The sequence below is a fragment of the Aplidium turbinatum genome, chromosome 5 (assembly GCF_918807975.1).
Source record: "Aplidium turbinatum chromosome 5, kaAplTurb1.1, whole genome shotgun sequence".
NCBI classification, from domain to species: domain Eukaryota; kingdom Metazoa; phylum Chordata; class Ascidiacea; order Aplousobranchia; family Polyclinidae; genus Aplidium; species Aplidium turbinatum.
In genome coordinates, this window is record NC_137476.1 from 4,534,624 (window position 1) to 4,547,655 (window position 13,032).

Consider the following 13,032-nt stretch of genomic DNA (forward strand, 5'->3'; position numbering starts at 1 on the left):
ATCGTATTGTAAAACAACAGCAATTTCGGCGCGGTCACTGTATGTCAGCGGGAAAGTTATTATAGTTCATCTTATTTTCAGTAATAATAAAAAAACAAAACAAAGATAAAATAATTGATGTTGCTTTAAAGTGTTGCATTTTTGATGAAATCTTGACCACTAGAGGGTAGTAAAATTCTCACATTTTTGCTACTGTTTGGCGGGTGAGTGTCTTGCCAAAAGTACAAGAAGACTGTCTCCTCTTCGCTTCCATTAATTTGAAAAACCGAAGAGGTCATGTTGGTGGTCTTTCATCTTCTTTCGTGTGAGACAGGATTGTTCAAATTTCAGGACAGGTGATGGAAATCCAAGTGGGTGTAGCTTTTTCCAGTGCTGCTATAGGCTTACCATGCATTCCATTTGGTGCCTTGTGAATGAGACATTCAAGAATGACATGGTCAGCAGTTTATTCCTCCGCGCCGCATTTGCAGGCCGATGAAGAAGCCAAACCTCACTTGTACATCATGGAATGGAAGCGGCCGAATCCTGTTCGGATTCTGTTTAGATTAACTCAAATCAGCCGGGGCAGGTCCTTACCAGGGTGGCGTGCCACCGGTGAAGTTTAACGCCATGGAGTTTGGTGTCGGCGGCACATCATACTGCATTCCAAGTATCTTCCATGTAATGTGCTGCGCTGATGGTATGATCGCTGAATGGTTGTAATAATTCAATGGTAGCTGGTACGAAGGGGTGTCTACTTTAATTGCCGAGAGGGTTCCTGAGGTGGGACGCTGAGTTTTGCGTGGAGCAGGTGATTGGGATCTTCTGCCCGGCGAGTCAGATGTATAACGGCTCTCTTTCGGTGAAGCTTAGCAGGTTGAATGCCTGCAAGGATTGATAGGTACTCTGTTGGAGCTAGGCGCACTCATCCAGTCACAATTCGCAATGCATCGTTGATTGGCCGGTCGATGAGGCGAGTATTGGCATCAGGCAGGAGAGCAGTATTCATCAGTGGAGTGAACCAAAGCCAGGGTTGCAGTCCGCAAAGTGTCAGCTCCTGCACCTACCCACGTTGTGCCTGCCAAACGTTTTAGCAAGGCGACGTGAGATGTCATTTTTTTGCGTAGTGACTGTAAACGGTGGCGGTATGTGAGTGACCTGTCAAGCGTAACCTTAAGTATGTTGGCTCTGGGCAGGAATGCAGCAGTGTGCAGCAGCTATTATCTTGTACCACTAGTGTGATTATCCAAATTGTGCGTGATGCACGTCTATGGTAGTAAACGTTTTGTATACACCTGCGTTGTCATACTTTTGGCTCGCAATTTTCAAGTCAGGTTTCAAAAGCACCTTAGCTTTGGTTCTTTGCCTGGTAGATACCCAATGAGGTCCATCGACGGTCCTAGACAACGGTTCTCTTTGTTATTTTGCGGTTTCGACGAATCGAAAAATAATTGCAGTTCGTGCATGATAACATGACCAGGCATCACGCCAAATTTCATGTAACAAATGAGCCAGAAGTTGAAGTAAGACAGAGAACCAGGTGTTAGATCAAAGTTCAGATATTTTGTTTATGTGAGACAGAGGACTGCCAAGTTTTAAAAACAGTGAATCCTTTATTACGAATAGAGCTTATATTTATTCCAAGCCACACTCGTTGTTTGTGTCAGCGAGGGCAAGGTCTTCATGTATCGCCAAAAAATCACATTCCAAGTCAAAATTCCTTTTTTAATTGAAGCTACAAGTAGGCTGTAAGATACAAGTGACGCTCCCCATTCAGTGAACACAAATTTAAAGCTTTGTTCTGTTTCTGTAGTTGAGTGCATTAAACACAAGGTGGAGTTTCCTTCGGATACCTCTATCCTGGTCGTCTTTTCCACAACACCAGCAGGATATTTGACATCATCTGAAACAACTTGTGGTGATGACACACCTAGCGGTAAGTATATTTGAGATCGACCTCATAGTTATTAGTTCCTGACGTAATTTATAACACGCAAACATGGACTGGGGTCAGCACAAAATACGTAAAGCATTATATCAAACAATGGAACAGCTGTGCACAAAAAAATGTTACTATATTATCAAGAACAGGACAGAAAGGCAAACAAATTTGATAGCTATATGGCATCATGCAGCACTGTCTCCTGGTGCCTCTGTAATGCAGAATCACGTTGGACCAACTTTAGAATACAATTCTACCCTATTGAAAGTGTGCAGTAGACCGCGTAGCTGTAACGGTAATATCGTATAGTCTACTATAGGCCTACTTATTATCTCCTGAGATCATGACAATCCTCAGACAGAAAAAGTCCACCAGGCTATAAGGCTATCCAGAACATCTGTGGTGCATGTAGCGACACTGTAGTAATTCGCCCACACACAGTTGCAATTAGTGCCGCAACATCCGAGCACTATGGCAATGGGGATGACCTGAGAAAAATGTCTACACTCTAGAATAGCAGTTTGTTGCAATAACAAAAATATCCTGAAACCATCAGAATAAAAGGGGGAAGACCGGCCTGACGCCCAAAATTAAACCATCATTCAAGCGTAGAACTGATAGAAATCAAACTTGTAACTGATGTCCAAAATAGAGCCTCCGGTAGGTACATATCGAGAGCCTACGTCTTGAAACGCACTGGTTGTACTGCTGGAATATACTGATTATCTTGAAAACTATTAAAACTACTTCACTACATTTTGACTACATATTGAAACTTCTTAAAACATATACAAAACTTACATATTGTTGTATTTTTAGACATATGATAAAGGTTTGGTAGAGAGTTTGCTTTGTTGAACCATAGAGAAATAAAACAAAGTAACCTTAGCTGGTTTAACATACTTTTTTTTACACACAAAATATAACATAATTAAAATAAACTCAAACATTTTCGACACGTAGGCCTACGTGTGTCTTCATCAGGAATTAAATCTACAATATACATAAAATGAAAATTCGTAACATAGATTTGACTTTGCACTATAACTGTAACGACATTCTAGACTGAAAAGCACAAACTGAACAAATGACACAAGAATGATTACGAGTAAATTATGCGGTGAGAAACATATCACATGAGGTGTAACCTGCAGGTGATCTGTTTCCCACCGCATAATTTACTCGTAATCATTCTTGTGTCATCTGTTCAGTTTGTGCTTTTCAGTATAACGCAATCACAAGAAAGTGGCCAATCGCTCTGTGGTCTTAAGCGCACTGAAGCTCGCAGGAGCTACAGTGCGCATTGATCACAATTTACAACTTCAAAATATTGCCTCCTTCGGAAAAAAAAGACTCTCTTCCTTGATTGCAGACTCAGAAAAAATGCTTCTTCAAGTTGAATTACCTTTCTACGAGCTACGTAAAGAAATTATGATGGTGATTATTAGGCTAGGGTGAAGTTTTGAGTTTTTCGAAGATGAATATGAAACGATCAAAGAGTTTTCTAAAACTCTTAGTCTGATTGAAATAACAGTCGAATACTTTTGCAAAGAGAATGGTGACCTTCGTCTGACTGAAAAAATGGTCACGTTCACTCCAAAAACGCTGAAAGACTTAGGAACAGCAATCAGTAGAGATCTGAAAGATAGATCGGAAAAACGTGTATGCGAAAAGGGAAAATGTAAAACAGATTCCATCATTTAAATATTCAAAGTCTCCCATTTACCTGGGTTGGTACGAAGGCCAATATGCGCACAAAACTTGGAAGCCAAAAATTGTATCCCAGCAAAATCTTTTTTGGAAAGACTTTATCAACAAAGGCCTGACGATCATATGGAAGAAAGACCAACATAAGAATTCATTCTGAGGAATTCGCTTCATTTCCGAAAAGTGAAGTTCACGACTGCGAGGCCATTCCTCCACGCAAAGAATAGCGAAAAAGCGATGTATTTTTTTCACCTACAAGCAAAAAACTTAAAAATCTTAAAAAAATCTTATTTACTTAGCTTACAATCAATTCATTTCAGTGGAGCCCAAAGGAGCTAATTCATCCATAGAATCCAATGGTTAGTGGTCACAAAACTGAGAAACAAGCTGATTGAAAAATTTCAACGCTTTAATTTTTTAGCGTTAATTTGATAAAAATCTCTTGTAAATAACGTGTTTTAGCGACAAACATTTAACCAAAGTGTATTATTGGTTATCTTTGTATATTTTAAGTAAGGGAAAGTGCAATATCGTACCAAACTGCAGTTTATTTAAAACCTGAAAAAATAAAGTATTTCTCGGGGTTCTTGGTTTTCCATTACCTGAAACCCGGCTTTAAAATTTTGTTTCAAATTAGAAACATTAATATCTACTGTCCATTATAATTTAAAAAAACTTAGAGTTGGATTCCGCAAATAAAGATAAACTTCATTTTACTAAACGTTGTATGACATATTTTCCAAGTCCTCTTGCAGAAGGCAAACATTAGAATGAATCAGATCCCCATAATTGTGCCAATTTAAATACTTGTTAATGGCAGAATGATAATAGTATTCTATTTCATAAAAAAAAGTCCTTTCCAAGTTTTATTTATTTTTAGATGTACACTAGAAAGGGTTTTACAATTAATCACTCGCATTAAATCACAAACCACAGAATAACCAGATAGTTCAGTAATTCATTTAGATTAGTCTCCATAGAAAGCAAGGCTATAAAACACAGAACTTAACGTACTTCTATTTGCTTCTAGCTGGAACACCCTATGGGTCAAGGAACTGCTTTCTCAATGAAACATGGGGTGAAATTACTTGGTTGTCATCTTGCATGGTAACTTTGCAGGTAATACCAAACATTAGGGTGATTGTCTTGTAAAGAATATTTCATAAACCATTATATACACATTATACTTTTAAATATTTCACTTGAAAAGTTTACAAACATTGTAAAATGTTCTAGTTATATTTTTTAGATAGTTTGGGAATGGAAATTGGAAAGTTTAAAAACTGTTAAAATATTAAAAACATAAAAATGTTACAAATATTTTGGTTTACATGTAAATACACAAATCTCATTTTTCGTATTTATTTTTCCAAAGCAACATTGCAGACATTACTATAAATGATGTGAGGCTATTGGAACGTTTGTTTTAGTAACTGAATACCAATTTACATTTTAATATCTTTATTGTATGTATACCGCTTATTATTATATTTATTTTCAAGATATTTAACTGTTTGTTTGTTTCACATCACAACTTTAATTTTTTTTTAAATTTTTGTTAGATTATTACGAATGGTAGTACAGACGTCGCAATACATATTTTTTTGGTATCACAGGACTATGAGAATATTACGATAACAACTTCTGAAAAGCGTCTGGAAGTTGCAAACGATTTACAAGTTCTGACATCTGAACCCGAAACTCTAAATGCTGAAAACGTGTCTTCAACTCTGTCTGCTCTGAAAACAGTCGTCAATACGTCAAAGTTGGAGAAAGAGGTAAGAGTGTTTTATGAAAGGTCGGGATTTCATCTCAGTAAACTGCATAAAAAAGTATTATGAACATACTAGAACTTAAAAAAGGAAATAAATGCATATAACCACTCATAGGTCAGATTGCAAGTATAGCCTTACGTTATATTAATATGCATTACAAAACGTTTTTGAAATACAAATTTATTTTAAATATTTACTTAATTTTTTTCGTAAAGTCTTGTTTAATGTTTATGTTTGTACTTTTGTAGTACTACCAAGTTTATTTTGTGTATTTACTTATTATTAGATAGCATCTTCTGTCGTGCAAACGGTCGGAAACTTGCTTAGCGTGTCTGAAGAGGAATTGCAGAAAAGCGATGAAACGAGCAAGTGAGTTGAAAAACCTTTGACATCTTGATTTACAGTGAATTACAATAATCTATTTTGACGAAAAACATCTGTATTTTGTGATGATTGAAAACTGTTTCTCAGTTTTTGTTTGATTTTAGTAAAATTTTTGTAGTAGTAGTTTATTAACATTAAAAATATAAAGCAGCATCATCGATAATATTGTCAGGTAGGCTAATAATAGACAAACATCCTTAGTTTAAATAAAATCTAAAGGAGGTCAGGCATGGTGTACAAGTGTGTTGTACATTATCTGGAGGCAAACAAGCAATACATTGTTTAGAATATTGAACACCCTTGATGCCCTTCATGAAAACGTTGAATTAGAGCAGTGGTTCCCAACCTTTTTAACCACCCTATCAAAGAGATAAATAGTTTGCGGCGCCCTGGCAAAACTGGTTAAATTTGATGAGATTTCTGTATTTCAAATAACTGTATGAAATAACACAGAAATGAGTTGTACAGTATAGCGAGAGTAAATAAATGTAGGCTATTTATTCAAAAGTCAGTGTGAAGTTTGGACTTGACTTCTTGCAAAAAGTCTCTTAATATCTGGGGGCACTAGTCGATAAAGCCACCCGCATTTCTTCCGCGAATATAATCAGTCGTTCTCGTTTTTTTTAGTTTTTATGTTCGTAGGGAAAATCCACTCTCACAAAGGTATGACGTGGAAAACTGCAGCAAAAGCACAATTGCTTTCTTTCCAACGCAAGGATATTCATTTTGAATTTTTATCCAGAGCTCGTCAAATTTTTATCCAACAAAATTTTCGAACTACATATTGGTTCCCAAACAATTGTGATATTTTATAATCGTGCTGGGTCACCCAATCCGATAATCCTATCTGTGAAATCACTGCGATTTGACTTTGTGCGCAGTGAAACGCAAAATAAAATCATGAAACCTGGCAATAATGATGCGTTTCAAACGTTTTTATGGAAAGAACAGCAACGAGTCAAAATCTCTTTCACGCTGTTTTTCCTGGGTGAGAAAACGAAAGCTTACCGCGGATCGGAGTTAAAATAAATAAATTTCGCACTTAACAGTTAAAATAAAGAATGGGCGGCAGTATTGCAATATCTCAATATCTCGCGGCACCCTTGGGTATTGCAATTGGCACCCCAGGGTGCTTCGGCACCCTGGTTGGGAACCACTGAATTAGAGGGTTGAGGAAAATATGAACAAGTTGCATCTATATAAATAATAATAAATTTTATAATAAATACTGAAGCAGGTCAGATATGGTGTATACGCTGTGTTATGGATTATCTGTAGGTTACCAAACATTTATTTGTTTAGTATATTGGACATACTTGATGACATCGGTGAAAACGTGGAATTAGAAGATGGGGTATATGAAGAAGTTGCAGCGACACTTGGATTCGCAGTTGTGCAAACAAATTCAAAAAGTAAAAGAATAAAATAAATAAACTAATTCTAAACTTAAACTGGCTTGGAAAATATTTATGAAATCTGGCACTATTACTTTAAACATACGAACAGAGAGCCTTACAGAACTGTGAAAGTTGCAGATGAATACACTGTTGAATGGTCTTTGTAATCGAGGTTATGATTTTAAAAATTCTAAATAGCCAATTGAATTTTAGTTCTATGCTATGAAGACTTCCGTCTAAGCCAGATAGAGAATGTTCCATCCATTTAATTATTGTTGCACGTTATAGCTTCCCAAAAGTTGTGCTACCATTTTCAGTTCATTGCTGTGCTGACGTGTAGGTTATTATTGGAACTGAAATAGAAAACACTATTTTATTTGACAAGTTAAACTAATTATTTTAATCAAACAAATAAAAAGGAAATTCTGTACATCCCGTCTTCTTCAAGTTCTTATTTTTTGTGATAGGTTTTCTTCAATCATTGGTAGGTACAGTTTACATACAGTTATTGTTTATAATGTTGCAGATATACAACAACCGGGAATAGGCTTCGTATTCAATGCTTCGACAACACCAAGTGACCTTCGCTTTCGAGAAGATCAACTAAGTATTTTTAAAAGTAGACCCACAAAAGGAAACTTTACATCGTCTGTATATGTACCAGATGAGGCTATCAACAAAAGTCCAGGTATTGAGCCTACTTCAACAAAACATAACCTTGAGCACTAAGTTTCTTTACCACTACCGTAGTTACAGCAATATAGGCTAGCTACTTCTCAAACACTTTTGCAAGTTGCAGTCTTTATTACCAGCGGACATGTTTTTTTTATTCTAAATCGTAGTAAAATTGTGCTTTGTGGTTGCACCCTTTAAATTCAAAATCAATTTAAACCAAAGAAAGGACATTTTAAAAAAACTTTTGCAGTGCTTAGCATTTGATCGTTTGAAGATAGAATTGAGAACGAGATGAGTTTTTCATTACGCAAAAAGCTAATTTTACAAATTAATTTTTTAGCAGGACTTGAGTTTATTAATTGTTTGGGTGATTTTAACTTTGTCTCCTACAAAACGTGACGTTTTTAATATACCTCGCGTGTGGATTATCATTTTTTGCGTTTTGTAAATAGATAGATTTTCCAGTTTAAATTTAAAGTGTAGTTTGATGTTAGCATATTTTAACCCTATTTCCTGTGGGGGGGGGGGGGTCGGTGGGGACTTGCTCCTTTTCAAAGCAATATCATTAAAGAACTACGCGATCCACAGCTTTAAAATTTCTTGACTTTTCCTAAAAATTATTCAAGTATTTATTCCGCTTTAAATGACGTTGCTATTGTCTATAGTTTTAGAGATATGGCATGATTTTCATAACATACTCTGATATTTTAGCTAGCTACTAGCTAGCCCTTTTGTTTTCAAATTATACGGATTAACAGGATTACTGAGCGCCGCCGTGCGTGGAACTGCGACGCAGATATCTCATGAGTTGGCTTTGTTGTAAAGCATTCAACCGTAATGAGTCCGCCTTTTGTTTGCAAACTCGAGTTTTGAGTTGCTTTGATTAATCTTTTAATTACATCTGAGTTGCTTTGAAATTATCAGAGAGCATCCGATAAGCTATACTGAAAAAATGTAATTTTACGTTGTTTTCTATGGCAAATACATTTTGTTTCTAACTTATAACAAGAAGCAGTCGGAAAATTCTTGACAAAACTCTGTTTATCTCATAAAACAAACAGACTGATGTGGTAAGTTTCTTGATTTCTTGTCGGAAAGCAAGGAGTGCGTTTTTGCCCCGCCAATAAACTTTTCCATGTACCTGAACACTAGGCGGGGTGAACCAAAAATTTTGCTTTGTCTCGTTGATATTTCTTGTGGAACAACATAAAACGACCAGAAACCGAATTTGAGGAAATTTTGACCTTGGGAACCTACCCACTTTTTGGGTTGAAAATTCTGCCTTTTTCGAAAAATATGCGAAACATGCTTATGAAAATAGAACTTTAAAGACACTTTTTTTGGCTAGATCTTCAATATACTATTTCGCATTGCACTAATACTGACTTGGACTAGCTTCTAATACAAGTTTGTTTTAGGTTTTGAGATTCGATTGCTTTAATTTTTTTGCAAAAACATGCAATTTTTTCCAAAAATCGAATTGCCTACCATTGCATTTTAAAATCAGTTTTGGGAATATAAAATGATAGACATGCAAAATCAACTGGATTCAACAGTCACTAATTCAATTGTAACACAAATATACTAGCACTTGATTTTAGTGTTAACAGTAACTACAAATGTGCTTGGCTGTAGTGCGCCTTTGTGTCTGCAACAGGAATCAGATTCCTGGAAGCTATACCAGCACGGATGAATCCATGTCTTCTATCAAACCCACACACTTTGTACGATGCATCAGTCACCAATTTCACAATTCTTTCTACTGATTGCGAGTGGTTTGGATAGCTTTTCACTTCTATTTTGCTTTCACGGTACGAGGTGATGTCATCAGATGTTATTGTGGTTGTGAAGATAGGTTCATAACATAAAAATACGGTGATGTCGGAATAATGGTTGGCCTCATAATTTATCGTTGGAACAACAAACTTCCGAACGGATCTATCACCAATATTTGCCTCATTGCGAATTTTCAATATAGCCATGACTGCATTTTCTCGAACTTCTCTGGAGTCATCAGCAAGCATTGCCATTATCACATTTTCAGAGTGTGCTGCGGTCGTAGAAGTAACTACACTCCGTGCTGGGATGCAGAGTGCGAGCGCCTCTACCAATCCTTTGTTAGCTCTTCAGATGGTCAAACAACACCCTCAGCCGCCAAGGCTCTTCTGGAAAGACTCGATGCAAAAAGAAAAGAACGCTGGACAGAGACCATCCAATCTCTCGCACTCAAGCCGTACAGCGTGGAGCACACTCAATAGCCTAACCTTACGGGACGATCAAGACAATCACCCCGACAATGTCCCATTCCTGCTAATAAGATCGCATCGCAGGTAATAAAAAATGGGAGATATAAGCCGTGTGACCGTACCTCCAATCGGTTTGTTACCAAAGAAGTGACAAAGCTTTGGAAGATCAACACACCCAACCAGGAGAGCATTTCTAGCTCCTTCTCACGGAGCGAATTCAATGCTGCCCTCAAGCACCTAAAACCTGGTAAGGCCCCTGGTCCAGATAGGATATGTCCAGAGCTTATCATGCAAGCTGGTTATGTTCTAAAGTCCTGGTTATGCGATTTCCTGTCGTCCTGCCTGCGCCGCCTCAAGATTCCTAAAGTATGGAGAAGATCTCTGGTCGTCGCAATCTCTAAGCCAAACAAACCACTAGACGATGCAAAGAGCTATCGCCCCATCTCCTAGCTCTGCATCCCTTTCAAGATCCTTGAGAGACTGATCTACGCCCGTGTCGAACCAATAATCGACCCACTGCTTCCCAAAGAACAAGCTGGTTTCCGACACGGAAGGTCAACTGTAGACCAAGTCACACTACTAACTCAGGATATTGAGGAGAATTTCTCGGCATAAAAGAAAGCGGGGGCTGTTTTTATCGACCTAACAGCAGCCTATGACACTGTTTGGCACCGTGGCCTAGTCTACAAGCTACTCCGCCTACTCCCTGACAGGCACATGGTCAAAATGATCATGGAACTCATCCACAACAGGAGTTTTACCCTTACCACCGGCAGCGGAAAACCAAGTAGACTGTGGCGACTCAAAAACGGTGTCCCACAGGGATCAGTCTTGGCTCCCCTCCTTTTCAACGTCTATACGCACGACCTACCATCAACAACATCTGACAAATATGCATATGCTGATGACTTGGCCATCTTGTACTCTGCGAAAGACTGGCAATCATTACAAACGACGTTGAGCCAAGACATGACGACCATATCTGGATACCTTCATCAATAGAAACTGAAACTCAGCGAAAGTAAAGCTGTGACGGCAGCCTTCCATCTCAACAACAGATAGGCAAAACGTGACCTGAAAATGACCGTTAACGGCAAAATTCTGTCGCCATGCCCAGAACCAACATACATTGGGGTTACACTTGACAGGTCACTCACATACCATTTACAGTCACTGTGCAAAAGGAACAAACTGCTGACCATGTCGTTCTCGAATGTCCCATCTACAAGGCACCAAATGGAACGCATGGCATAGCAACGCTGGACGAAGCTACACTCACCTGGCTCTCCACCACATGCCCTGAAAGTTGATCTAGTCTCAAACGAAAGAAGAAGACCGTCTCTATCAAATTGTCAGACAATCACGAAAGGGTAAACGACGCAGAAACTAACCAGACTATTCGACGCAGAAACTATTGACTGCGGGAATTATTGGCCTATACAAAACTAGATACTGTAACTTTTGACTTTGGTAAATTTTTAGAAAAAATCCAAGATTTTTACACTTTTTGTGATTCATTTCCCTACTTTAATTTGCATCTATTGGCCCCATATTGGGAAAAACACAAAAGTAAACTAATAGTTTTAGGTATAAAAGAAATATTACAATATTATATCAACTTTAAATACTGCGAAAAAAACTTTGAAATTTTAGAGATTTTTTGAAATATTATGAAATTTCAACTCAAAAAGTGGGTAGGTTCCTGTTGTCAAAAATCGCTGAAATTTTTTGTGTGATGTTTTCTCAAACCTCCACAAGAAATATCTGCGAGAGAATGCTCAAATCCAAAATTAGTACTTTTTCACCCCACCCTACTGAACACTTATATTCACATGAATGTTGTGAAAATGTTTTATGAAAACGAGAGATTGATGGGTATTGAAAAGAACTTGACACAGACTATCTAAACTGCTTGGCTTTTGTGGAAAAACACGCGCAGCTAAATTATTGTGCTTTGACAAGCATTGTGCATATTGTATCATCACTGAATCTTTACCTAAATGGTAATTTTGCAGTTGCTTGAGAGATTACAAAATTATTTTTTTATACGAGGATTGAAAATTTTTGATATATCTCAGCAGAAACACTATTAGGACCAACTCAATAATTTCAAACTTTTCATTCAAATGTTCGTCTTCAATAGCTTATTTTCACAAAACGGTGTAGGCCTACATCTTTTTCTCCATAAATTTAGACGTTTGTGTCATTTGGAGCAAAGTTGTTTGTTGGGTTGAAAGAATCTGAAATCAATGCCTCGTTTGTGTAACGTATCGTAACGTAATCTATCAGTCAGCGCTTTTGCGCCTTTTTGTTTTCGAATACATTTCCGTGACAAAAGATTGGCTTTTGTAATAACGCCATCAACCATAGAGTTGTATTCTCTGACTGCATCTCAAACGCTATGCCATACTCAGCAATTTTTCTAAAGCATTGTTACACAAAATGCATATCTGACAAAAGAAGGGAAATATGTTGAATTGATTTATATTTTATACGGATCGTTTTCCTTGTCCTTGAAAAAAAGAAAGAACGATTTTTATCGTTTGGCATAAAAATATGTATATTGAGGTTCACCTTGGTTTGCATAATGAAAATCACCCCAAAGAATTGCTTGAAGTGATTTTTGCAGCTATTTGATCCTTCGCGATGATATCAATTATAGTTTCTATCAGATGAAACCTGTTCAAACTATTTTTTTAAAACTATGGTTCATTCAAGAATATAATACTTTGTAAATATAGCTTACTTCATTTTTGCGTTTTTACTTCGATTTTTTCACAAGCAAGACTTTACACAAAACAAGTTATTTGCAACGTGAGTTGATTGACCATAGTAGCCTAAATGGACCAAAATGCTGTGGCCAAAACTTGATTACTTTTTATCAAAATGTTTGCACATTGGACACAGCAATCACTTTGTTTCAAATC

General features: G+C 37.2%; 1 protein-coding gene across 1 annotated transcript in view; it reads left to right on the forward strand.

Annotated features, from left to right (window-relative positions):
* The first annotated feature begins 428 nt into the window (after positions 1-428).
* The window catches only part of LOC145770859 (adhesion G-protein coupled receptor G7-like), a 46,312-nt gene continuing 33,708 nt past the window's right edge, over positions 429-13,032 (forward strand). The window contains exons 1-7 of the mRNA XM_082582600.1: positions 429-594; positions 1,793-1,915; positions 4,659-4,747; positions 5,245-5,406; positions 5,690-5,772; positions 7,090-7,199; positions 7,711-7,872. Of these exons, the coding sequence (XP_082438726.1) occupies positions 429-594; positions 1,793-1,915; positions 4,659-4,747; positions 5,245-5,406; positions 5,690-5,772; positions 7,090-7,199; positions 7,711-7,872 (895 nt within the window). The remainder of the gene's footprint in view (positions 595-1,792; positions 1,916-4,658; positions 4,748-5,244; positions 5,407-5,689; positions 5,773-7,089; positions 7,200-7,710; positions 7,873-13,032) is intronic.